The 26475-nt window shown below is 51.3% G+C and overlaps 1 protein-coding gene across 5 annotated transcripts; it reads left to right on the forward strand.

Moving 5' to 3' along the window:
- The first annotated feature begins 537 nt into the window (after positions 1 to 537).
- Positions 538 to 26475, forward strand: LOC100344072 (Scm polycomb group protein like 4). 5 transcript variants are annotated; one of them, XM_089332762.1, is made up of 4 exons: positions 556 to 623; positions 11690 to 11980; positions 22207 to 22356; positions 26164 to 26475. In XM_089332762.1, the coding sequence occupies exons 1-4, from the start codon at positions 575 to 577 to the stop codon at positions 26169 to 26171; spliced, it is 498 nt and encodes a 165-aa protein (XP_089188888.1). In that variant the 5' UTR covers positions 556 to 574; the 3' UTR covers positions 26172 to 26475. The 5 variants fall into 5 exon arrangements, with proteins under 5 accessions (XP_089188890.1, XP_089188888.1, XP_089188887.1 ...); XM_089332761.1 differs by having other exon boundaries at positions 564 to 623; positions 22207 to 22352; XM_089332763.1 differs by lacking the exon at positions 556 to 623 and adding an exon at positions 635 to 966.

A 26475-nucleotide genomic window follows, 5' to 3' on the forward strand; every position in this document is an offset into this window, starting at 1 on the left:
TGGGGATCTTAGAACCCATCCCCCATGGACAAAGCGGCACAGCTGTGCTAGAAAGAATGGGAAAGCCCCTCAGACTGGAGATGTCTGTTCTGAACTGAAACCTGCCAGGCGGCCTCGATTCCAGTAACTGCACCATCTTCCTGATTCAGGAGCATTTGTTGCATTCTTGTAAGGCTTTATGAAAGAGAAAAAAGTGTGGGGGCTGTAGAGGAAACAAGGCCAAGACCGCCAGTGATCCCACCCACCTGGGCCTTCCCCAGCCGGGTGGCGAAGCTGCCAGACCCTCCAGAGGGTGGTTATGGAACCTGCTCTGCCCTGGAGACCCAAAGGCATTCATTACGCCAAACAGCTGCCTGTGGTCAAAACTCCCCAAGGAAGAAAGCACCCCGTAGGTTTAGAACAAAGACAGGCACACCGGAAACCTCAGGGAGGATGAAAGAAGTCCGGGTGTCAGGCACCAAAGTGATGGGTGGTTTTCTGTGCATCTCATTAGGGCAGGAAAAAAAAAAAAACCCAAATGCACTTAACTGGGCCCGAGGGGACTCAAGGTTGAGTCCCAGGCTGAGTGATCTGAATGACAGAGACAGGCCTTAGGAGAAAATCCATACTGGCCAGAGACCAAGGTAATGGAAAATGTAATTGAGGCAAATGAAATGCTCAGCCCCATAGGTGGTGTGGCTGGTGCCCTTTGAACCAGGAAGGCTGGGCGGAGAGGCCACAGAGGGCCTCAGGGAAAACATGATGAGCTTATCTGTGAGAACAAGGGGGCGGGACTGAGCCTGAGCAGAAGCCTGCAAACCTCCCCCAGCCCACACGGCAGAGAAACGGCTGCACCAGGGCAGGCAGGAAATCTGGTTCCTGCACCAAGAAGGCGCTCCGAGGTCCACAGCAGAAGACCCCTCTGCGTCTCACAGCCCCGGCAGAGGAGCGTGGGGGAGGCAGCCGGGTGCAGCCCCGGCCACCCAGGTAGGGACCGAGGCACCCACAGACGGGCTGAGTGGAAGACGGGCAAGCCCCACGTGCACCTGCTGCGGCTTCCTGGGCCTGCCCCTTCTTCCCCTGCCCCATTCTCTGCCCCGTCCAGGTGGTGGCACCTGGCTAAGTGTCAGATGGCAGTCGGTCCTCAGCGCTTCCAGTTTCTGATCTGGGCTTTAAGGCTGGGGACTTATGGGGCTGCCGTCTCTTTAAGCAACTGAGCAGAGCCCAGGCAGGAGGTGGCTGCTCCTGGAGACTGACAAGTTATGGTTGATGGTGTGGGGGAGGCAGGGGTGGGGACCGGGTGGGGGGTGGGGATGGGGACAGGGAGCTTGAGTGCGAGAGACCGACAGACAGCTGCTCAGAGATGAGACAGAGGAGTGTCTCAGACTCTGGCCTGTTTTGGTGCCTGGAGTAGAGAGGTCCAATGTGGGAGTAGTCGGGCCGAAGGTGGTACTGCAGCTTCTTGGGGCTTGCTCTGGTTGGAGAATGCAGGTAAAGGGCCAGATGAACTTTTTAAAATAAAAGCAGTGGTCCATGCTGCCCTCTGAGTCTGGTGTTCTGCCCATGCACAGCACCAGGCTAGGTCCATAGCAGGAGACACATCGCTCCTTCCGCCCTCTCTGCTGCTCTCCACTCGGAATTTCTTGCCTTCTCTCTGGCTTTCTCCTTCCTGCCCCTGTCTTTGGAGGTTGTGCACACTGCAGACCCTCCAGGACTGCCCTTGTGGGGTGCGGGTAGGGGGCCTGGAAGCCAAGGAGGGAGGAAGCAGCATACTCCTCTGATCCCACCTTGTAGCCCAGGCCCCAGCCAGCAGGGAGGGAGGCGGGTGGGGTCCATGCACTATGGACTCGGAATCCCAGAGCTCTGTTTGCCGATCCGAGTGGCTTAGACAGTGTTCAGATTAGACAGCAAACTGGTGTCCACTGAGTCCTGAGTGGGCTGGAACTCTTCTAGAATGTTCTTTGGGCCTCACTAATAGGCAGGCTTTGTCCACAGTGGCTGGAGGAAATTGTATCCACAAACAGATTAGCGAGAGTTTAAAGAGGAATGTTAGGCTCTCCTGAAAGTTCCCAAGACACGAAGTCCTGGAAATGCGGCAGATGTCTGTGCAACCTGTGCCTTTGTGCATCTGCCTTGCTACATAAAGCGTGCTTTTGTGATTGTAGGAAAAGTAGTTTTTTTTTGTTTTTTTTTTTCTGGAGGAAAGCTTTAGTGGTTTGCATTGTTGGTCTCTCAGATAGATGCAGGGGGTTATAGAAGTGCATGAAAAGGCGCTCAGCGTCCCGGCTTTGTTTCGCTGATAAACTGCATCGACGAAACAGCCTCGCCAGGAGACTGGGCTGGGACCTTTTGTTTATGAGCCGTGCCAGGGTGACAAGACAGCTCATTTCAGATGGGAAGGGGTTTTGTGAGAATCCAGGAGGAAACGACTGCAGGTCTGTAGCCTTCCCGGCCTGGTTGCCAGGAGTCTGAGTACAGGAGTTGGATCCACCAGGGGGCACTGCTGGCCCCACCTGGTGTCCACTCAGCAGTCGGCCACAACACTCTGGAACAGCGTGGTTCTCTCTCTCTCCCTTCTCTCTCCGCTCTCGCTCTCGCTCTTATACAGCTTTGCTCCTTTCTCTTCCCCAGCTTGTACACAGTGAATTTAGGTAGCAAATGTACGTCCCAGTTCAATTAAATTCTTAAGCTACTAGAGGATCTGCCCATGGATGGAGACTTCATCTACCCGAGTGTTGGATGGCTTAATGTCAACAGCAAAAATTGTGTGTACCCAGTAGTCATCTTTTTAACCAAAGCGAGGAGGACCATGGGGGTTAGATGCAAGGAAGAATTTCAGGCAATGAAAAGTACATGTAGCACAACGGCCTCACTGTGAGGAAGATTACAAAATGTCTTTGGGACTCTTTTTTTAGGAAGAGGCTGGGTTACCCACCTTGGTTTCCCCGCTGGACACCATCTGCCTGAAGACAGGGGCTGGGGCTGGCTCCACGCTCAGGAGCCACCCCCACAGTGTCCACTCTGAACAGCAGCTACAGCACCTTTGACTCAAGGTCATCCCTTTAAATGGGCTCATGTCTCTTAACTGTAGCATTTAGTCAGCAGAAGCAATGATATTGCATGAGTGAAATAATTATGTCATATGCCAAATATATTTCTTTGATGCACATTAAGATCTATGCTATAAAAATAATGTTTTCCTGTTATGGTAAAGTGAAATTGTATCCTCCAAAAATATGTTCATGTTCATGATCAAATCCAGGTCCCTGGGACCTTAATCAGGGACAGGGTCTTTGCAGAGGCAATGAAGGTGAGGGCCTGGGGCTGACTTTCTGGTGCAGTGGTAAGTGTGTGGGCCTCTGCTACCAACATGGGGCACCCGGAAGAAGCTCCTGGCTCCTGGCTTCAGCCTGGCCCAGCCCCAGCTGTTGTGGCTATCTAGGGAATGACTCAGCAAATGGAAAATCTCTCTCTCTCTCTCTCTCAAATGAGTAAATAATTAAAAAAAAAAAATAAGGTCCTGTGGATTAAGGGGGCCTAAATCTAAAGCCCAGGATGGGGGTAGAATTGGCAGTCATGTATTTGCACTCTGAGAAGACACAGGAGTGTCAGCAATGCCAGGACCAGGCAGTGGTGAGAAGGGACCCTCCTCCCCTGGAGCTGTGAGTAGGTGCGTGGCCCCACAGACTCCACAGTTTCAGAACAGTGAGAAAGGAGATGTCTGTTGTTTGTGGTCATTTCCCCAGCCCTGGGTCAGGAACACACCAATGCTCCACCTAACATGGTCTCCTGCCCCACCAGTGGGACCCATTTAACATGGGAAATGCTGGATCCCCTGTTCAGTCCTGTGGTTGGATAGTGATGGCCGCCAGCGGATCAGTCCTTGCTACCCGTGGGTAGATGCACCTGCACCCCTATTGACAAACGCAAGGAGGACGCTGTTTCCATCAGACTAGAAACGACTCTGAAAGCCACCTCGATCTCTGCCTCTGACTGTTGCCGGGTGCTCTCTGAAGTTGGTTTTACCTTCGGATTAACTCACTTGGATCATGGCCCAGACACTGGTTTTTATGGCCTTTGGTCCCACCTGTGGTGGTTGGCAGTTTTTAAATCAGCAAAGTGCATGTTCCCACGTTCCCCATTCTCTGTACTCAGTCAAAAGAGAATGAGCCTCCACCTGCATCCGGACTTTGCAACTGTGGTGCACATTAGGGAATTTTCTGCATGCTCTGCCTGAAGCTAACAGCATGAGGGAGGCATACTTACTCTAGATGCAAAATACTTAAATCAAATAAGTGCTTTGTCATATCTTTTTTCATTGTTTGCCCCATGTCTACATGAAAAATTATCTGTGAGCCGTTTGTAATACGAATTTTAATGCATCTTCTGTGTAACTGCAGCCTTACCACTAACACTGGCCCAAATGTTTACTCAATAAATATATTTGTTTTTTTTGACAGGCAGAGTTAGATAGTGAGAGAGAGAGAGACAGACAGACAGAGAGAAAGGTCTTCCTTCCGTTGGTTCACCCCCCAAATGGCCGCTACGGCCAGCACTGTGCTGATCTGAAGCCAGGAGCCAAGTGCTTCTTCCTGGTCTCCCACGTGGGTGTAGGTGCCCAAGCACTTGGGCCATCCTCCACTGCCCTCCTGGGCCACAGCAGAGAGCTGGACTGGAAGAGGAGCAACCGGGACTAGAACCTGGTGCCCATATGGGATTCTGGGGCTGCAGGCGGAGGATTAGCCAAGTCAGCCACAGTGCCTGCCCCGCTGAATAGTATTCTATAGTGTGTGTGTATACCACATTTTCTCCATCTAGTCATCAGATGATGGGCATCTGGGTTGATTTCATATCTTAGCTATTGTGAATTGAGCTGCAATAAACATGGGGGTACAGATAACTCTTTCATATAGTCATTTCATTTCATTTCATTTGGGTAAACTTCCAGGAGTAGGATGGCTGGGTCATATGGTAGGTCTGTATTCAGCTTTTTGAGGAATCTCCCTACTGTCTTCCACAGTGGCTATGCTAGTTTACATACCCACCAAGAGTAGATTAGGGAACTTTTCCCCCACATCCTCACCAGCATTTATTGTTTTTTGATTTCTGTATGACAGCCATTCTAATTAGGGTGAGGTGAAATTTTATTGAGGCTTTGACTTGCATTTCCCTGCATATTTTTTCATGTGTCTGTTGGCCATTTGAATTTCATCTGTTGAAAAATGTCTGTTCAAGTCCTTTTCCTATTTTTTAAAATACTTTATTTATTATTTATTTGAGAGGTAGAGTTACAGAGAGAGGGAGAGACAGAGAGAAAGGTCTTCCATCTGCCGGCTCACTCTTGAGATAGCCACAATGGCCAGAGCTACGCTGATTGGAAGTCAGGAGCCAGGAGCTTCTTTGGGGTTTCCCTCACAGGTGCAGGGGCCCAAGTACCTGGGCCATCTGCAACTGCTTTTCCAGGCCATAGCAGAGAGCTGGATTGGAAGAGGAGCAGCCAGGACTTAAACCAGCATCTGTATGGTATTCTGGTGCCGCAGGCAGAGGCTTAGCCCACTATGCCACAGCACTGGACCTTACCTATTTCTTAACTAGATTGTTTATTTTGTTGTTGTTGAGTTTTTTGAACTCTTTATAAATTCTATATATTAATCCTTTATCATTTGCATAGTTTCCAAATATTTTCTCCTATTCTGTTCATTGCCTGCTGATGTTTGCTGAGTATTTCCTTTGCAGTGCAGAAGCTTCTTAGCCTGATGTAATCCTATTTGTCGATTTTTGCTTTGGTTGCCTATTCTTCTTGGATCTTTTCCAAGAAGACTTTTCTTACACCAGTGTCTTGCAGAGTTTCCCCAATGTTCTTCCCCAATAATTTGATGGTATCAGGTTGTGGATTTAGATCCTTGATCCCTTTTGTGCCAATTGTTGTATAAGGTAAGGGTCTTATTCATACTTCTTCAGGTGGAGATCCAATATTCCCAGCACCATTTGTTGAAGAGATTTTCTTTTCTCCTGGGATTGATTTTAGCTCCTTTGTCAAAGATTAGTTGGTTGTAGATGCATGAATTTATTTCTGGGGATTCTAATTTGCTCCACTGGTCTATGTGTCTATTTTTGTGCCTAGGACCAGGCTGTTTTGATTAACTACCATGTAGTATGTCTTGAAATCTGGTATTTCGATGCCTCCAGCTTTGTTTTTGTTAAGATTGCTTTAGATATTCAGTGTTCTTTTGTGTTTCCATATGAATTTTAACATTGCTTTTTCTAGATCTGAGAAGAATGTCATTGGCATTTGTTTGGGATCATGTTGAACCCATAAATTGCTTTCCATAGGATGGACATTTTGATGCATTAATTCTTCCAATCCACAAACATGGAAGATTTTTCCATTTTTTTTGTTTCTTCTTCTATTTCTTTCTTTAATGTTTTGAAATTTTCATTGTAGAGATCTTTCACTGCCGTGGTTAAATTTATTCCAAGGCATTTAAATTTTTTTTGTAGCTATTATGAATGAGACTGATTGAAGTTCTTTCTCAGCCATGGCATTGTCTTTTGTATAAAAGGCTATTGAGTTTTGTGTGTGAATTTTATATCCTGCAACTTTACCAAACTCTCTTACGAGTGCCAATAGTGTCTTAGTGAAGTCTTTTGATTCCCCCTACATATAGAGTCATATCATCTGCAAACAGGGATAATTTTACTTCCTCCTTTCCAATTTGTATCCCTTTGATTTCTTTTTCCTGCCTAATGGTTCTGGCTAAAACTTCCAGGTTTATATGGAACGGCAATGGTGAAAGTGGGCATCTTTGTCAGGTTCTCTGAATCTTAGTGGAAATGCTTTCACCAATATTTCCCCTATTCAATATGATGCTGGCTGTGGATTTGGCATATGTTGCTTTGATTTGTGTTGAGGAATGTTCCTTCTATACCCAATTTACTTACGATTTTTATCTTAAAAAGGATGTTACATTTCATCAAATGCTTTCTCTGCATCTATTGAGATAATCATATGATTTTTATCCTTCAATTCATTAATGTGCTGTATCACCTTTATTGATTTGCATATGTTGAACCATCCCTGCATACCAGTGAAAAATCCCACTTGTTCCAGGTGAATGATCTTTCTGATGTGTTGTTGGATTTGATTAGCTAGTATTTTGTTGATGATTTTTGTGTCTATGTTCATCAGTGATACTGTTCTATAATTCTCTTTCTTTCTTTTTTCTTTTTTCCTGGTTTTGGAATTAAGGTGATACTGGCCTCATATAAAGAGTTTGGGAGAATTCACACCCTTTCAGTTGTTTTGAATAGCTTGAGAAGAATGGGAATTAGTTCTTCTTTAGAAGTCTGGTAGAATTCAGCAGTGAAGCCATCTGGTCCTGGGCTTTTCTTTGTTGGTAGGGTCTTTATTACTGATTCAATTTCTGTCTTGTTTATTGGTCTGTTTAGAACTATAATTCTATTCCCTTGATACATACGTCTGTCCTTATGCTAGTATCATACTGTCTTGATTACCATTGTTTTGCAGTACATTTTGAAATTGAGAGGTAAGAATCCTTTATGTTGAATATTCATGTGAGTTTTAGAATCAGTTTCTTCATTTCTATAAGAAATTAGCCAAGGGGCCAGGATTGTGGTGTAGTGAGTAAAGCCACTGCCTATGATGCCAGCATCCCATATGGGTGCTAATTCAAGTCCTGGCTCCCTCCTAATGCACCTGGGAAATCAAAGGAGGATGACCCAAGAGGTTGGGCCCCTGTACCCACATGGGAGACCTGGAGGAAGTTCCTGACTCCTGGCTTTGCAGACATTTGGGGAGTGAACCAGCAGATGAAAGATCTCTCTCTCTCTCTCTCTCTCTCTCTCTCTCCCCTCTCTCTGTAACTCTGCCTTTCAAATAAAATAAATCTTAAAATAATAATAATAATAATAATCTCTATTTTAAAAAGGAATTAGCTAAGATTTCTGACAGAAATTGTACTAAATCCATACATAAATTTTGTGGAGTATTGCTATCTTAACAGTGTTAACTCTTGAGATCCATGAACAGAATTTTTTTCATTTTGTTTTATTTTCTTTAATTCCTTTCAACATGTTTCATAGTTTTCAAAATATAAATTTCTACTTCCCTTATTAAATTTTTCCTAAGTATGTTATTCTTTTGACTGTTATTATAAATCAAGTTTTTTAATTCTATTTTCAGATTGTTCAATGCAAGTGTTTATGAATACAATTGATACGCTTGCATATTGGTTTTGTATTCTGCAACCTTGCTGAACTCATTATTAGTTCTGATAGTGGATTCCTTAGGGGTTCGTACCTATAAAAGACAGCTTTATGTCTTCATTCCTAATCCAGATGCTTTATTCTGGCCTAATTGCCCTGGTTGTAACTGTCCATCCAATGTCCAGTAGAAGGGTGAGCGTGAACATCCTTGCTTTGCTTATGTTCTTAGGAGGCAGCATCCAGACTGCCACCATTAATTACAGATGGTAGATGTGGCTTTTTGTAGATGGCCCTTGTCAGGTTAAGGAATTTTCTTTCTCCCGGTTCGAATGTTTTTATCATGAAAAGGTGTTGATTTTGTCAAATGCTTTTCCTGCACCTGTTGAAATGTTTTTGTGGACTTTGTTTTTTGTTTGATTGATTTGCTGTATTATATTAATGAGTTTTACATGTTGTGGGATCCAGTTATTTGCTGGGTTTTTTTTTTGATGATTTCTATATCCATATTAGCTAGAGTCATGGTTCTGCAGTCTTTTCTTGTGACGTCTCTGGTTTTGGTATCATAGCATGAGTTGGGCTTCCCTCCTCTTCTATTTCTTGGAAGAGGTTTTGAAGAGTTTGGATGATTTTTTTTCTTTCTCTTTTTTAAGAGGTCTACAAAGATTGTCTATTTTTTTAAAAGATTATTTATTTGAAAGGTAGAGTTACGCAGAGAGAGGGAGAGACAGAGACAGAGAGATCTTCCATCCACTGTTCACTCCCCAAATGGCTGCAACTGCTGGAGATGGGTCAGGCTGAAGCCAGGAACAGGAGCCAGGAGTTTCTTCCAGGTCTCCCATGGGGGCTTAGGGGCCTAAGGACTAGGGCCATCTTCCACTGCTTTCCCAGGCACATTAGCAGGGAGCTGGACTGGAAATGGAGAATTAGGACGTGAGCCAGTGCCCATACAGGATGCTGGCATCACAGGTGGCAGCTATACCTGCTACACCACCAGCCCGGTCTATTTCTTTTTGAGTCAGCTCCAGCAGTTTCTCCATTTCACTTAAGCTACCTAATTTACTTTAAGTTTGGCGGTTATGATCCCTCTTCACTTCTGATTTTGGTAATTTGAGCTTGCTCTCTTTCTCTCTCTCTAGTCAATGCAGCTAAAGTTTTGCCAACTTTGTTGAATTTTTTTGCAGATTTATTTTATTTTATTTGAAAGGTAGAGTTACAGAGAGAGGTGAAGAGACAGAGAGAAAATCTCTCACCCGCTGTTCACTCCCCAAATGGCTGTAGTGGCCAGAGCTGGGCCAGGCCAAAGCCAGGAGTGTCTTCCAGGTCTCCCATGTGGATGCAGGGGCCCAAGCACTTGGGCCATCCTCCACTGCTTTCTCAGGTGCATTAGCAGGAAGCTGGATCAGAAGTAGAGCAGCCAAGACCTGAACTGGCACCCATAGGGATGCTGGCACTGCAGGCAGTGGCTTTACCTGCTATGCCACAGTGTGAGCCCCTTTGCTGATATTTTGAAAAGAACCAGCTTTTGAGTTCATTTATTATTTTTTAGTTCTCCACCGAATTAATGTCTGCTTGAATTTATTATTTCATGCCTTCTGCTTGCTTGAAGTTTAGTTTGCTCTTTTTCTCTAGAAAATTTTTTTATTTGACAGGTAGAGTTATAGACAGTTAGAGAGAGAGACAGAAAGCTCTTCCTTCCGTTGGTTCACCCCCAAATGGCCGCAATGGCCAGGGCTGCACCAATCCGAAGCCAGGAGCCAGGTGCTTCTTCCTGGTCTCCCAGTGCGGGTGCAGAAGCCCAAGCACTTGGGTCATCCTCCATTGCCTTTCCGGGCCACAGCAGAGAGCTAGCCTGGAAGAGGAGCAGCCAGGACTAGAACCCGTAGCCATATGGAATGCTGGTGCCACAGGCGGAGGATTAACCAAGTGAGCCACTGCGCTGGACCCACTCTAGAATCTTAAGATGGGAGGTTAAATTATTTAATGTAGATCTTTTTTCCTTTTTAAAATAAATATTCACAACTGTTGGGGATGGCATTGTGGTGTAACAGGTTAAGCCACCACCTGCAACACCAGTATCCCATATGGGTGCCAGTTTGAGGCTGCTCTGCTTTTGATCCAGCTCTCTGCTGTAGCCTGGGAAAGCAGCAGAAGATGGCCAAGTGCTTGGGCCCCTGCTCACATGTGGGAGACCTGGAAGAAGCTCTTGGATCCTGGCTTCAGCCTGACCCAGCTCTGGCCATTGCGATCATTTGGGGAGTGAACCAACAGATGGAAGACAACCCCCTCCCCCATCACCCCTTCTTTTCCTTTCCCCCTCTTCCCCCCTCTCCCTCTCACTCCTCCTTCTCTCTGTAACTCTGCCCTTCAAATAAATTAAAAAAAAACTTTAAAAATAAGTGAATAAATATATATTTGCAACTATAAATTCACACCACTTCAGTTGCATCCCATCTGCGTGACTCATTCCCAGGTAGGCTCCGTGTGTATCCCCAACAGCAAGATCTGTGAGCTCCTCTGAAAATCCAGGTCTGAATCTTGCAGTGCCTACATTGTGGGAGGAGCCCATACATGGAGACGGTCTCGTGGCCCAAATGCGTTTCCCCAGCGCCAGTTTTGGAGGATCCATTTTATTTTGTTACTTATTGCATTTTCTTTGGGGATGGCCATGTCTGTCTCACGGTGTCTAATATGCAGGTCATCGTTGATGGGGCCGGGCCGATGTGATCTTATCTACAGCGGGAGGACTAGAAGAGTCTCATTTTTCTTCCTATTTTCGTATTTCCTTTGGATTTTGTTAAAAAAAAATGAAAACAAAATTGTTCAGGAAACACCACCCCTCTTGGCCACAGGTGCAGCTCCTGGCAGAGCTTTCCGCATGTGGGAGGTCCTGGGTTACTTGTGGCGAGTGGATGAGGAGGTTGGACTCTTCAGGGCCTCTATGCCCCTGTCTTTAGCTCTCTCGTGCAAGGTTTGGGGGAATCACGGGTCTGTGCAGCCAGCACTGGTGTCCCCGGTGGTTAGTTCTGCAGACAGTGGCCAGCCCTATGCGTCTGGGGACTCAAAGAGTGGGGAGGAAGCACCACCCTGCCTGGGTCACCACCCAGGCTAAAGTTGCATCTCCTAACTCTGGGACGCTGGGACTGCTGCTTGATCTTTGCCAGGAATCCCGGGCTGGGAGAGGGAGAAAGGCAGCCATGGTGGACAAGCTGGTGGGGTAGGGGGAGGAGAGCAGGGAGGGTCCCACAAGCCCACTGAGACGACTGGAAGGCAGAGCCACTGGCCTCAGTCGGCTTGGTTTTGTTTGTGAGTTCTCTATGGCCGAGAGCATCACTTTATCACATCTGCTGAGGGCTGTACTATCGGGAAGCAGACCGTGGGCTTCTCTTCTCGATTTCCATCCTCACACACAGTGGTGACCAGGGGGCAGGCAGCTTCCTGAGCACCTCGCTCTCACTCTGCTTCTCTGCACTGCTTTCTCGCTTAGCCGAGACCGTCGCCCTGGAAGAGTGCCTGGTGAGCGCTGTGGGCATGAGCCGCTACGGCCTGGACGCCTCCAGCTCCGCCTGCAGCCACAGGGGCTCCTTGCCGCCCTCCTCCTTGCTCTACTGCAAGAGGCAGAACTCCGGAGATGGCCACCTCGCGGGAGGCCCTGCCACCGCTGCCAGTGGGCCCCGCACCAGCCCTGTGCCCTCGGGAGGCCCCTCGGCACCTACACTGAGGCCCCCAGCCTCCAGCCCCAGGAGAAACGGGACGTTCGTGGAAGGAAACAGATGTGGTAAATGCAATGCATGCCTTGGCTTCCCAGCGACACAGCTTCCTCTGTGTTGCCCTGAGGACCCGGCCTGGGGGAGGCGGGAGGCCTGGCAGGCTGAACCTGGTGCCACTGGAAATCAGAAGTGGCCACAAGCCCTTTCATGGATTTGTATTGTGCTCAAAGGCAGCAAACCTTGACCTTTGGCCACAAGCAAAGAAAATGGCATATTAAGGTAGAGCAGGCTTTAGGAACAAGTAGACTCTGCAATGTATGTACGCTGGCTCCAGTCCCGTAAGAGTTTTTGCTCACAAGTCCAAGGTGAGTGTTGCTTGTTGGTGGGCACATCTCCCTGCAGGGACCCAGGCTGTGTCTGTTTTGTGGCCCTGCCATCCCCCATAGCCACCACGTCCCGTGCATCCTGCAGGTAGAGTGGGGCAAAGGCACAGCCACTTTCCTGGAGCCTGGAAGGGGTGCGCGTCACGTCCACTCGTGTTCCATTGCTGAGAGCTGGCTGTTCAGTTACACTGAACAGTAGAGGAGCCGCAGCTCTGTGCCCGGGAGACCATCACATTCAAGCTTCAGTATCTCATTAAAGATTAAAGACCCTAAATCCTAGTGGATGATTGCCTGGACCCGAGCCAGACAGCCTGGCCTGGAACCTAGCTCTGCTGCTTCCTGACCCCTGCTTCTCTGGGCCCACGTGTCCTCACCTGCAAAACTGGAATCCTATGAGAATAGCAACCCCTGCCTTTAGGACTGTTGAGAGGATGCAGGAGTTCCCACTGGTATTTAGGACAGGACCAAGGACACAGCGGCAGTCAGAGAGCAGCCACAGGCCACTTGAACACAGCCCCCAGCTCACCACAGGCCCTTGGCTCCACGGCTGAGAGCTGCTGAAGAAGAGGGGAGGCCCCAGCCCAGAAGTCACGGAATCCTCATCTTGACCCCAGTGGGCTGGCTGCGTCTTCCTTGGCAAGCCCCATGTCCTGAGCCCAGCCTGTGTCCACCAGTGGCCCCACCACACTGCACACGACAGGAGCTATCCCCTCAGAACCTTACCCAGTCCTGGAGGCTCATGGCCCTGTCCAGCCTCTCCTGGCCAGGGATGGAGAGGCAAGTGAGGCCTCTTGGTCCAGGGCCAGAGCACAGCCATTCCTTCAGCCAAAGGCGGAGGTGCCCTGCGGACCACTCCTGGATGCTGGCACACAGGGCCACTGGCCAGGCCCAAGGTGCAAGCAGGGTGGAGCCCCGTTTCCCAACGGAGGGGGACATTGTCCATCTGCTTGCTAAGAATGGGAGAGAGAGCCAGCCCCATGGCTCACTAGGCTAATCCTCCACCTGTGGTGCCGGCACCCCGGGTTCTAGTCCTGGTCAGGGTGCCGGATTCTGTCCCAGTTGCTCCTCTTCCAGTCCAGCTCTCTGCTGTGACCTGGGAAGGCAATGGAGGATGACCCAAGTGCTTGGGCCCTGCACCTGCATGGGAGACCAGGAGGAAGCACCTGGCTCCTGGCTTCGGATCTGCATAGCCCCAGCCGTAGTGGCCATTTGGGGAGTGAACCAACGGAAGGAAGACCTTTCTCTGTGTGTGTGTGTGTGTGTCTCTCTCACTGTCTAACTCTGCCTGTCAAAAAAAAAGAAGAAGAAGAAGAAGAAGAATAGGAGAGAGAGAGAGAGAGAGAGAGAGAGAGAGAGAGAGGAGGCCGGGCGTGAACCAATGCCATAAAGGAAACGAAGACGCAGCACTTCCGTCGGGCTTGCCTCCAGAGTTTGCATCCAATCTGGCCCCTAGCAGGAGTTCTGCTAATGTCACCCTGGTGTCACTCTGTCCTTCAAATGTCCCTTCCTCTCATTCTTCTCAGCCCACTCCCCTTGTCCCAGGGTGCTGGCCAAAGGAGACACTCTGCTGACAGACAGAACAGAGAGAGAGGGAGAGACAGAGAGAGAGAGAGAGAGAGATCTTCCATCTGCTGGTTCACTCCCCAAATGGCCTCCACAGCTGGCCGGTGCTGGGCCAGGCCCAAGCCAGGACCTTGGAGCTCTATCCAGGTCTCCCATATGGATCGGAAGTGGAGCAGCTGAGACCAGAACTAGCGCTCAAATGGGATGCTGTCACTGTAGGCAGCAGCTTAACCCGATATGCCACTGCACTGGCCCCCCCCAGTTCCCTGCGTCTTAATCGCAGAATTCAGTAAGCAGATGCCACAGTTGGCTTGGAGAGAAACTTCTATCACTTGCTCAAGAATTGTCTGCCCCAGCTCAGTCTATCCCGTGACCCTGGGTTAGGGGATGCAGGGCCCTCCAGGGGGTCTCAAAGTGACTCCCCTGCCCCTCCTGCACTCCCTACTTCCAGCTGAGCCCTGGATGTCCCTAACCTTCATTGTCATCGAGGTCCAGCCTCTCTGAGCAACCTCACCAGACAGGAAGCAGTTTCTGTGGGAAGCACCTCTGACATCATGTTGGAGACCCCGATGCATGCCCGGGGAGCCCACATACCTCAGAACTTCTGCCTCTCAGGGTCTTGAGTGAGATCAGAGACACAGAGCCTGCCCTCCTACTGCCTTCTGCTCCAAGCAAATCAGTAACTACCTTGAACACAGGTTGTCTTGCTCCTAACTTGGAAACATTAGCAAGAGGGGATGGCATTGTAGTGTAGCGGGCTAAACCACCACTTGGCATCCTGTACTGGGGCACCAACTCAAGTCCCAGCGGCTCTGCTTCTGATGAAGTTCCCTACTAATGTGCCTGGCCAGGCAGTGGAGCATGGCTCAAAGTACTTGGGCCCCTGCCACCCATATGGGAGACCTGGATGGTATTCTAGGCTCCTGGCTTCGGCCTAGACTAGCCCCAGCCAAGTAGCCATTTGGAGAGTGAAACAGCAGATGGAAGATTGATCTCTTCTCTCTCTCTCTCTTCTCTCTCCCTCCCTCCTGATGATCAGAGTGGTTTATCATCAGCAGGATGCCTTGGGACTGTGGGGTGTTTAAAATCACAAACTCACCCAACCTTCTTGGAGTAGAGCTGCTACAGATGTTAAGAATTGAAGGTCATGGTTAAGCCTGTGTGATACACTGAAGAAAAATGAGATTATTCATCATTTTCAGGCACCCGAGCTCTTTCATGCTCCCAAGATGCCTTTTAACCAGTGCCTTCTGCAGGCACCCAGTGAACCTGCAGAGAGCAGACAGCCCCCCACCCACCCAGCCACACGCATGCTCAGCAATCAGACGGAGGAAGCAGGTGGGAGGTAAGGGCAGGGGAGACAGTTGTACCTGTGTCTCTGAAAGAAGGTCCTATTTCTGCTCACATTACATTGGCCAGAACTCGGTCACATGGCCAGCAGCTGCAAGGGAAGCTGGGAAAATGTGGTTTCAGCTGTAGGCAACCATGATCCCAGATGGGAGTCAGAGATTTGCTTACAGAGGAAAATACGGAAAAAAGATACCGGGTGGGCAGCTGGCACTCAGCCACTAATGGGAAACATTTGCTCCGTTTCCCTTCTCCGGGCGTGTTGTTCCCAGCTCCAGCTCTCACTCCCTCTCTCCTGCTCCTCAGAGGGGACCCGGTGCCTGGCTTTGTGAGGTTTCTCCCGAGCACACGGCGGCTTGTGTGAGGCCTGCATCGAGCTGTCACTGACTGAGCACCCACTGGGAGCCACACGTTACTTATGCCTTCTTCTCAGTTAGCGTTTACAAGAACTAGGTATCACTGGATCTGAATTAGAGATAAAGACAGTGCGGCTCAAACGAAGGTCAATCACGTGTAGAGCCAAGATGGGGACTTGGGCTGACTCCGGAGCCCGGGTCTTCCAGAACTTCCGTTGCCTTTCCAACTGCACTTGGTGGGGGTCGAGGGGACCCCACCGAGGTTCTAGGGGAGGGGGAAAAGGAGATGACAGCGGAGAGGGCTCCAGACCCCCTGCCTGTGTTTAAGCGGGCTCTCTTCACCTTGGCAGAATGGGGTTCTGTGTGTACTCTGATCAAAACTTGCATTGCTAAAACTGGCACTGGCGTGAGCGCCGAATGATGAAAACAGGACAGAAGAGCAGTTGCAACCTCACGGATTTCCCACCTGCCTGCCCGCCTGGCGCCTCCATGAACCCTCAGGGAGGCCGTTACCATTTTCCCTCTGCCCAGAGGACCGCTCAGTACTGCTCTGAAATTGCATCCCATGTGAAACAAGTTGGCTTCAAGAAACTAGACTCCTTCACAGGGGTTTGACCCCAGCCATAAACCCTGGAAGAGACCTAGAAATGGATCTTTTTTTTTCTCCTTAAAGTGCAAATCAAAATGGTTTAAAGCCACAGAAGCTGGAAAACTGCATGAGGTCACAGGCAGGAGGGAAGGTATCAATGACACGGCAATTTCTCAGCCTCCTGCTCTCGCGCCAAGGCGTACCTCCGCCTCCTGCTGTCTTGATCGATGGGAACTGGCTCCACGCCAGCGGGCTCCGAGGACGTGTGTTCACAGGGCATGCATCCTGGGGCTGCTGGTGCCCAGGTGCAAACGCGAGAGCTCTTCGCTGGCTCCCATCCAGGATACAATCACCGCAGAGGTCTGAAAGCCTCCTGGCTTTTACATGTAACTGCGCTTGCTGTAGCATTTGATGGAAAGCAGTCATTGCTAACAGGGGAATGAGCTGATGGCCTTGGGATTTGGGAAGCTGCATCTGCCAGCCATTGATAAAAGGATGTGTAGTAACAAGAATGGTCACAGCCTTTGATGAGCTGTGACTGATCAGTGCTTCACATCATCCCACTGACTCTTCACAGCAGCCTGTCGCAGGGCGTGGCTTACAGCTGGGCAACTGTAGGACTTGGAAAAGGTTGGGCGGGCCTGGGCAGTAGACGCTGACTCAGCGCGATGTGGTGGGGGTCTCTCCTGGAGGGTCTGAGGTCAGAGCTGTGAACAAGTCAGGCACAGGCCCTGTTCTCAGAAAGTGTGCAGTCCCACACAGATGTCAGCAAGCGATGGCACACCTTTCTTGACCGCTATACCCACGGCAGCAGAGGCCAGGGGTGGCTGCCAGGAGAGCATCAGCTGGGGTGGGCATTGCTACACCTGCTCCTGGGAGGCAGGAGGGCTTCTTAGAGAAGGGAGAGTGGGGCCGGCTGAGAGGGGTAGTGGGGAGCAGAGTGGAATGGGAGTCAGCTGGCCACAGAGAGGCGGTGTGAGGACGGATGGCTGGAGGCTTCCTGCGGAGGTCATCTCATCTTGCTTGCTGGCGAGAAGGAATCTGGTCCACTTTGTCTCAAGTCTGTGGTCTCTCCTGGTCTCTCTTCTCACACGGGCAGGTCAGCCAATCTCGAAGAAAGGAAAGAAAATCCCAATTAAAATCTAAGGGTGGGCCAAGCTCTCTTCTCTCTCCACCTCAAGATGTCTTGAAAACTCTAGAAAACTCTATTCTTGATTTTACGCAAATCGTGGGCTAGCCTCAGTACCTCAAGTGCTGCACGTGGCCCATTTCTATGGGACCAAGTTGCCTAAAGATGCTGAGAACAGATCTGCCAGCCACTCCCCTTTGAGCTCATCACTTCCCACCCCAGCTCCAGGAGCCAGAGAGAGACCAGGAGACCCTCCAGGTCATGGGGGTTCCCATCAAAGATGAGGGACCCCTCTTCAAGATGGCCCTCGACGGGGTCCAGCCTGTGCCTCCTAGTCCTGTGACCCATACAATACTCTTTTTTTTTTTTTTTTTTTGACAGGCAGAGTGGACAGTAAGAGAGAGACAGAGAGAAAGAAAGGTCTTCCTTTTTGCTGTTGGTTCACCCTCCAATGGCCGCCGCGGCCGGCGTGCTGTGGCCGGCGCACCGCACTGATCCGAAGCCAGAAGCCAGGTGCTTCTCCTGGTCTCCCACATACAATACTCTTGATATGCACAAATCATAGCGGAAGCAGCCAAGGCCCACAGGCAACCATCAGAGCCAGGCAGAGGCTCAAGGCCTGGCCACGGCTCTTCCTTCTGAGGGTTTTACACATGGACAAGCTGAGTGACCAGTGACAGGAGGAGACTGCCCCGTGTCGACAGCCTGTGCTGTGAGACTTCACCCAGAGTCACCAGTGGGGGGACCCTCAAGACCAGACGCCTTCACTTTGCAATAGAGGAGTCAGGTGGTCCACAGCTGGCTGGCGGGTGGGAGGGCAGGTGGGTGGGAGGCCCTTCTGACCGCTGGCTCACTGCTCTCCCTACTCTTCCACACGGCTCCACGGGGAGCTAAAAAAGTTTCCTCTGAATCATGAATGGGCGCAAGGACACTGGGTATGTGCTTGTGGCAATGGGAAAAACAGAGCGAGGTGGCCGCCGTGGCACAAGCACCTGCGCTGTGGGAGTGTCCGGGGCGTCTAAACCTGGACGCATGGCCACGCTGTTCCTGGAAAACAGGAGCTCAGTTTTAGCCACGACAACCACATCTCAGTAGACACGCACCCAGCGCTGGTCTCACTTCCCATACATCCCAGCAGCACGGGGGGCACGGCCTGAGCAAGCACCCGTCCCCGCCCCATGCTGGAGATGGCTCCCTGACCTGCATGAGTAAGAGGCCCCTCACACCCAGCCCTGAGCCAGGCCAGCTGCCGCCACACAGGGAGCAGGAAGGGGGCCCCTTTTCCTGACTCAGCTGTCCCTCTCTCTCCCCAGCCATCACCGCTTGAGCCCGCTCCTCAAAGACAAACCAACCAGGCGCCTCGCCCAGCCCGTGGCCGATGGGGAAGCATTTTCCCTGCTGGGCTCAGAGACCTTAGGATGCTCTTGTGGATTGCCCTGAGCTTCTCCTCCTGTCAAATACAGGAAGTTAGATCTGACGGCTTCTCTGATCACTCTCAAATCCTTCTGGGTGCTAAACGCTTCCAGCCTTTGTAATGAGAACATCCATTGTCACTCTGATTACGGCAATGCACGATGGGGGTGAGACCCAAAGGCAGCTGCGATTTCCGGGACTCCTCGTCCCCACGCTGGGGACAGACGGCTTTAAATGGAGTGCAATCAGCCTTCATAAGCGTGCATTGGCATTCGGATGGCTCTGGGGTGCTTGAGGGAGACGCCCTGTGCCAAATCACCCTTAGGGGACCCTTTGAGGTCCAACAAGGAAAAGACAGGGGAAAATCTCAAAGTAAATCCAGTTTTCCAATCAAACCATTTTGTATTTAGGATAAGCACCCCCGATGGCCACAATGGCCAGGGCTGGACCAGACCCAATCCAGGAGCCAGGAATTTCATCCAGGTCTCCCTTGTGGGTGCAGGGACCCAAGCACTTGAGCCATCTTCTGCTTCTTTCCTAGGTACATTAGCAAGGAGATGGATTGCAAGCAGAGCAGCCGGGACTCGAACTGGCGCCCATATGAGATGCCGGCACTGCAGGTGGCTGCCGAATCCCCTGTGCCACAGCATTGAGTCACGGCTCTGAGCCCTGGCTCTTTTCTAGCTTTGAAATTAGATGAAGGCTTTTGCCCATGCCTGCAAGGTCTATTGAGACATCTCACAGTTATGGAACCTGTGTTTCCAAGTGACTTACCTGCAGGCATGGAGGAGACCTTTGTGGCACCCCTATAACAAGGGGGTCTCGTTTGTACTTTCCCCCCAAGATGTCAGCCAGCACCTGGGAGAGAGAAAGCACCCAGAATGGGTGGAGGCAGGTGCGAGGGGGTCCCCAGGAAATGGAAACCTGACCAGAGGGTCCTGAGAAGTGCGTGGATATTCTCGCGCGGCAGCATGGGGACCGCGTCCTAAGAGAAGGTTGAATAGAGATTTGCAGGGGAAGAGGTAGAGCAATGGCTCTCACAGAGGTGCTGGTGGCCTGGGCAGCTGGGGCAATGGCGCTGGGGCGGGGAGGGGACTGTCTTTAGAAGTAGTGTGAGCGCAGCGAAAGGTAGAGAAGAGCGGGTGGGGACAGCCCAGGCACGGAGCCCCCTTGCCTCAGAGGATCGCTGGATATGGGCCAGGTGCAGGGACAGCCCCTGTCCCCCTTCATGCCTCACACCTGCGCCTCCAGGTCCGGAGCACAGCCCATGGCCACCTCACCATCGGAGCAGGAGGGGCAGCTCCAGGAGCCGCCTTGAGGTCTCTAAGAGGACCCTTGACCTTGAGGTAGAGGAGGGACTCAGTACAGGGGCAAAGGGGCACCAGGGGGCGGTGCCTTAGCAGGTATATGTGCTTGAAAGACAGGAGTGCTGGGAAAGGGACCCACTGGAGAACCCTGCAGGGGGCGGGTGACAGGTTCTGGGGGAGCAGCTACAGGGATGGAAGGGAGGAGACCAGCAGGAGGGGCCCCCTCCTGAGAGCTTCAGGATCGGGAAATGAGGGGAGCAAAGAAGGGCAAGGAGGCTGAGGTCGGTTTCAGAAATAGGGGAGACGGGAGGAGAGGCTGACTCCAGGGAAAGCTGGTGAGTTAGCTGATGGGACAGAACTAAAACAGTTGACCCCAAAATAGCACCAGGTATCTGGTGCATCTCTCGCCTGCCCCCACCAGAAATGGCACATCTGCAGCCATTCATCAAGGACCAGCCCTGGAGCAGGCATGGGCTTAGATCCTCTGCAGTCTGAAAGTCCTGGGCCAGGAGGGGAGACCAGCGTGAGTGTTCTGTGGGCTGGGGAGCACTCAGGGTAAACCCAGGGCAGAGAATGAGGTGACATCTTCTTTCTGCACCTGCAGCCAGGGGACGAAGTCCTCCCCGCCCTCCCCTGCCTCCCGCCCTGCAGTCAGGGGTTCTGAGGATGGGGCGGCAGATTGGCCATTCTACAGCAACCAAGGTCAAGACCAAGATGCACCTGAATTCTGCCATGTCTTTGTCATCTTTATGTGAAACTAATAGAGACAGTGGGGGCCTGAAGTCAGTGGGCCACACACTGAGATATTTTCACGCTCACCCTGGTACCAACTACCTACCTGTCGCGGGAGGCCCTGGATAAGAATGTCGACCTGTTGAAGGAAACCCTTGTCTGAGGCCTCACGCCTTGGGTGAGCAGACGGCCTTGGCAAGGAGGGTGGCTGGCTCTCTGTGCTGCTGCTATGGCAGAATGGTCGGGGCTGGAGGATGTCCGCAGAGCAGAGGTTTATTTTCTGAAGGCTGGGAGACCCTAGGGCAGGGCGCCAGCATCTGCCCAGCTTCTGGTGAGGGCCTTGTCCTGCTCCAGCTCATGATGGAGAGCAGAAAGGTAGAGGGGGCAGGTGCAAGAGAGAAAAGGAGGAGGAATGCCTGCAACAGCCAATCCATTCCCTTCCCTTGAGGAAAAGCATTCACCCATACGTGAGGACTCTGCCCATGACCCAGACACCTCCCACCAGGCTCCACCTCCCAACGCTGTCCCATAGAAGACCCAACCCTTTAACACATGAGCTGGTTTTAAAAGTAATTTCCCTCTTTCAAAAAATTATTTATTGAGGCCAGCGCTGTGGCGCAGTGGGTAAAGCCAACATCTGCAGTGCTGGCATCCCATATAGGCACTGGTTTGAGTCCCGGGTGCTCCACTTCCAATCCAACTCCCTGCTAATGTGCCTGGGAAAGCCGTAGAAGATGGCCCAAATCCTTGGGTCCCTGAACCTGAATGGAGGGCCCAGAAGAAGCTCCTGGCTCCTGCCTTCGGATCAGCTCAGCTCTGGCTGTTGTGGCCATTTGGGGAGTGGATGGAAGATCTCTCTCCGCTTCTCCTTTTATCTTTCTCTGTAACTCTGCTTTACAAATAAATAAATAAATCATTTTTTAAAAATGCTATAAAATTATTTTTTTTATTTGGAAGGCAGAGCAATCCGGGAGGGAGGGAGGTCTCCCATACACTCCCCAAATGCCCACAACAGCCATAGTTAGGCCAGGCTGAAGCCGGGAGGCAGCAACTCAATCCAAGTCTCCCATGTGGGTGTTAAGGACTTGAGCCATCACTGCTGCCTCCCAGGGTACACATTAGCAGGAAGCTGGAATCGGAAGCAGAGCTGGGACTGAAACCCAGACACTGCAGTGTGGGATACAGGCGTCCCAAGCTGCCTGTTAACCAATGTGCCAAAAGCCTGCCCCTAACACGTGAGCTTTGGTGGCACACACTCCACCCACAGAGGCTGGGGAGGGTGCTGCCTCTGGAACCTCCTTCCCGTGCTCTGCTCACAGCCTTTCCCCCTCACAGGAGGTCCCTGGAGCCCCTGCCTTGTCTCCAGGGCACCGAGGACCCCCCTCCCAGGCCGGAGCAGGGTGGGCAGCACCAGGCAGGCTCCCAGCCCTGGCGCACTGGCTGACCGCCTCCCTCTCTCTGTTCACCCCTTTCAGCCCCGAGCCCCTCTCCGGACAGACAGGACACCCGGCGGCCACGGAGCAGGAACCCGTCCACCTGGACCGTGGAGGACGTGGTCTGGTTCGTGAAAGACGCCGACCCGCAGGCTCTGGGGCCGCACGTGGAGCTCTTCAGGAAGCACGTAGGTGGGCGGGGGCGGGGCTCACGGAGCCAGGTGAGAGACTGGGGCAGCCACAGGTTTCTAAGGCTCTTCTATCCCTGTCCTCTCATTCCCGCCTTAATGGGGGCAATGCCTATCTTCCTGGCCGTCCACCCCTCTGTGCACGCAGCAACCATTAGGGAGGCAAACTGTCACACTGCTGTACCCCGGTTATTACAGTTATTTAGATTTTGAAATCTATAAAATGGTGAATAAAAAACAATTCCCAGTTTAGCTGTCCAGCTTACTGTGTTGGTTCGCTATTGTTCCTGTAACAAAATGCCTCAAATGCACTGGCTTACACCTGTAGCACTGCTTTGGTCGTAGGGTTCTGTAGGTCAGAAGTCTGCTGCAGTCTCCCTGGGGCTAAGGTCAAGGTGTCGGCCAGGCAGCAGTCCTTCCTGGGTGTTCCACCCTCATGGCAGGGTTCACATCCCACTACCCTCATCTTTCAAGCCAGAGCTGCCAAGCTGAGCCCTCCTCTTTGGTTCACTCTTCTGATTTCCTCATCCATTATTAAAGAGTTTTATTACACTGCCCCCATAATCCAGGACACTCTCTGTGCCTCAAAGTCATCTGATTGATCTGTGGCACAGCCGGTAAAGCTGCCGCCTGCAGCACCGGCATCCCATGTGGGTGCCAAGTCGTGTCCTGGCTGCTCCCCTTCTGATCCAGCTCCCTGCTAATGCGCCTGGGAAAAGCAGCAGAAGAGGCCCAAGTGTTTGGGCCTCTGTCACCCATGTGAGAGACCTGGAAGAAGCTTCTAGTTCCTGGCTTCAGCCTGGCCCAATCCTGGCCATTGCAGCCATCTGGGGGAGTGATCCAGCAGATAGAAGATCGATCTCTCTCTCTCTCTCTCTCTCTCTCTGTCTCATTGCCTCTCTCTGTAACTCTGACTTTTTTTTTTTTTTTTTTTTTTTTTTTTTTTTTTTTTTTTTTTTTTTTTTTTTTTTGTGACAGGCAGAGTGGACAGTGAGAGAGAGAGACAGAGAGAAAGGTCTTCCTTTGCCGTTGGTTCACCCTCCAATGGCCGCCGCGGAGGCGCGCTGCGGCCGGCACACCGCGCTGATCCGGTGGCAGGAGCCAGGAGCCAGGTGCTTTTCCTGGTCTCCCATGGGGTGCAGGGCCCAAGCACCTGGGCCATCCTCCACTGCACTCCCTGGCCACAGCAGAGAGCTGGCCTGGAAGAAGGGCAACCGGGACAGAATCCGGCGCCCCAACCGGGACTAGAACCCGGTGTGCTGGCGCCGCAAGGTGGAGGATTAGCCTAGTGAGCCGCGGCGCCGGCCTGACTTTCAAATAAATAAATCAATCTAAAAATATTCTGATTAACAACTTCAGTCACACCTGCAACTTTTTTAAAGAAACTATTTATTTATTGAAAAGCACAATTACAGGAGAGAAGGAGGGAGGGAAGGAGGGGGGAGAGAGAGAGAGAGAGAGAGAGAGATCTTCCACTTGCTGGTTCACTCCCCCAAATGACTGCAATGGGCAGGGGTGGTCCCAGTGAAAGCCATGAGCCTGGAACTCCATCCAGGTGTCCCATGCAGTGGCAGGAGTCCAAAGATATCGACCTTCTTCTGTAGCTTTCCCCAGCCCCTTAGCAGGGTTGAAAGTGGAGCAGCCTGGATTCGAACCTACATTTTGATATGGAACACTGGCTGCCCAAGCAGTGGCTTAACCTGTTGCATTAAAAAAAAAAAAAAGCATTTATTTATTTTGAGAGAGTTACAGAAAGAGAGATAGACAGAGAGAGAATCTTCCATCCTCTGGTTCACTCCCCAAATAGCCACAGTGCATGGAGCTGGGCCAATCCAAAGCCAAGAGCCAGGAGCTTCTTCCAGGTCTCCTACCAGGGTACATGGGCCCAAGGACTTGGACCATCTTCTACTGCTTTCTCAGGCCATAGCAGAGAGCTGGATCAGAAGTGGAGCAGCTGGGACTTGAATTGGCACCCATATGGGATGCTGGTGCCACAGGCAGAGGCTTTAGCCCACTACACCACAGTGCCAGCCCCAACCTGCTACATTAACCACAGCACCTGCAACTTTAATTTCCCTTTACCACGTAATAGGGTGACTTGTCTGCTGGTCCAGGGATCACGATGCAGACATGCTGGGGACAGGGGCAGGGAAGGGGACATGACTCTGCCTACCACGGTCCTTCCACTATTTTTTTCCTTCCTGTCTCATTTTATTTGGTGGCTCTGTCATGGAAATTGCAATGTCAGGCCCAGGGAGGATCCTCATGCCACTCAACACACATGCGTCATTAGGGAATATTCTCAGCTGACAATGGGGCCTGAGACCAAGGACCACAGAATGAATGGGGCAGGTTTAGACAGATGGGGGCAGAGGCAGCCTGGCTGTCTTCCAGGTGATAGGACACAGTGGGCATTGAGGAGGTGGTTGGGAGTTGAGCTCTGCCCACTCTGCCCTTTTGCCAGGGACAAGGAGAGGGACACACAGTAGGTGCTCTGTCGCTCCCCCTCTTCGTGGAGGAACGACACAGGACCCTGCGCTGTTCTTTTGTCTGCTCGGCCCTTCCCGGGTTTGCTGCTGGTTCTTCCCGGGTTGGCTACCGTCCCTTCCACCTCCGTGGAAGGGCGGTTCCCCCTAGCCACTTTCCCCACTTCCGCAGGAGAGTGGCACACCGCCGGCCGGCTCTCTCGGGGGCTGCACAGGTGTTCCTTCAGATAGATGTTCCCCTTAGATGTTCCTGGTGCATGTTGTCTCTCTCCTCCTTTATAGTCCTTTTCCACCAATCCCAACTCTGCTACCCACACGCCGAGTACGCTGCTCTCCTCCAATCAGGAGCAGGTCCTACAGTTTATTGGTTGAACTGGAGGCAGCTGCGTAGAAGCTGCTTCTCCCTTCTCAGCGCCATATTGTGGGAGAGCAGATGCATAGAATAAGTCTTAATTCCAGTAACTTAGTCTAGTCCGGGTTGCTCCCCACAGTGCTCCATCCATGCCAGCCGTCTGCATAAGTGAACTAAAAGGGCTGGTGACCTTTGCACATTTATGTGAGCCCTGGAACTGTGCCTCTTCTCCCCACCTGAGCATCTGAGCTGCCTACCCCGGTCTCTAGTGACCTGAAAGCAGCCCAGTAGGTGAGCACAGAAGCCCAGCCTCACTAGGTTCTGGAACCAACTGCACTCTGAAGGGCTGCCATTGTCAGAGGCAGTGAGAGCACTACCAAGCCCTCATTCCCTTGTTAGTTCTCTGTGCTGACCACTGGCATGGAGCAGGTGCATTATTTAGTTGGTGTATGTTGCCTTGTATTGTTGAGTGGGCCCCCCAAAAAGAACAAACACCTGAAATCCCTCCTGAGCATTATAAAGCCCACTTTACAGCCAGGTAAAGCCATGCCCACTAAGGGGAAAAAAAAAAAAAGGGAGCACTTAAGGGCAGGGGGCAAGTTAGGGGCTCTTCCCAGTGTCTGGGACAGAAAGGCGCCCTCTAGTGCCAGGGTCTCATGGATGGCACGCTGGCTCCTTTAGCACTGGATTGGACAAAGGGATCCTATTTGGATTCTGTGAACCAAGACAGGGTTACCTTCCATTCCTTCAATCAGAGGGCAGCAGGAAAATGAAAGGCCCGCCGCACATGTTTAATTTTTCTAAAGAAGTTCTCGCTCTGGGACAGAGAGGATAGGAGACTCACTCTCCCTGATTGCACGTGCCCTCCCTACATCCCCGACCCCACCCTACCTCTTGCCCATCTTGCTCGGATCCCCCTGACAGCTTCTGGGTCTTATTGTGTTGTTTTATTTTCCTGATCCTCTTGCACCAGGAGATTGATGGCAATGCTCTCCTGCTTCTGAGGAGTGACATGATCATGAAGTACCTGGGCCTGAAGCTGGGGCCCGCCCTGAAACTCTGCTACCACATCGACAGGCTGAAGCAAGCCAAGTTCTGAAGACAGAAGCCAAGCCCAAGATGACAGAGCTCGGGTTCATCTCCTGCCTGACCGACAGCCAGCCAGCCCCATGAATGGGCTCTCCTGTGCGCATCAGCAGCCACAAAGACTTGTTTTTCGTATTTTTTTTTTGTAAAATTTGTGCACCTTTGCCTTTTAAAAAAAAACATAGCTCTTTTTGAAAGG

Source organism: Oryctolagus cuniculus, chromosome 5, assembly GCF_051225735.1.
Source record: "Oryctolagus cuniculus isolate XC-2025 breed Fujian yellow rabbit chromosome 5, ASM5122573v1, whole genome shotgun sequence".
Taxonomy (NCBI): domain Eukaryota; kingdom Metazoa; phylum Chordata; class Mammalia; order Lagomorpha; family Leporidae; genus Oryctolagus; species Oryctolagus cuniculus.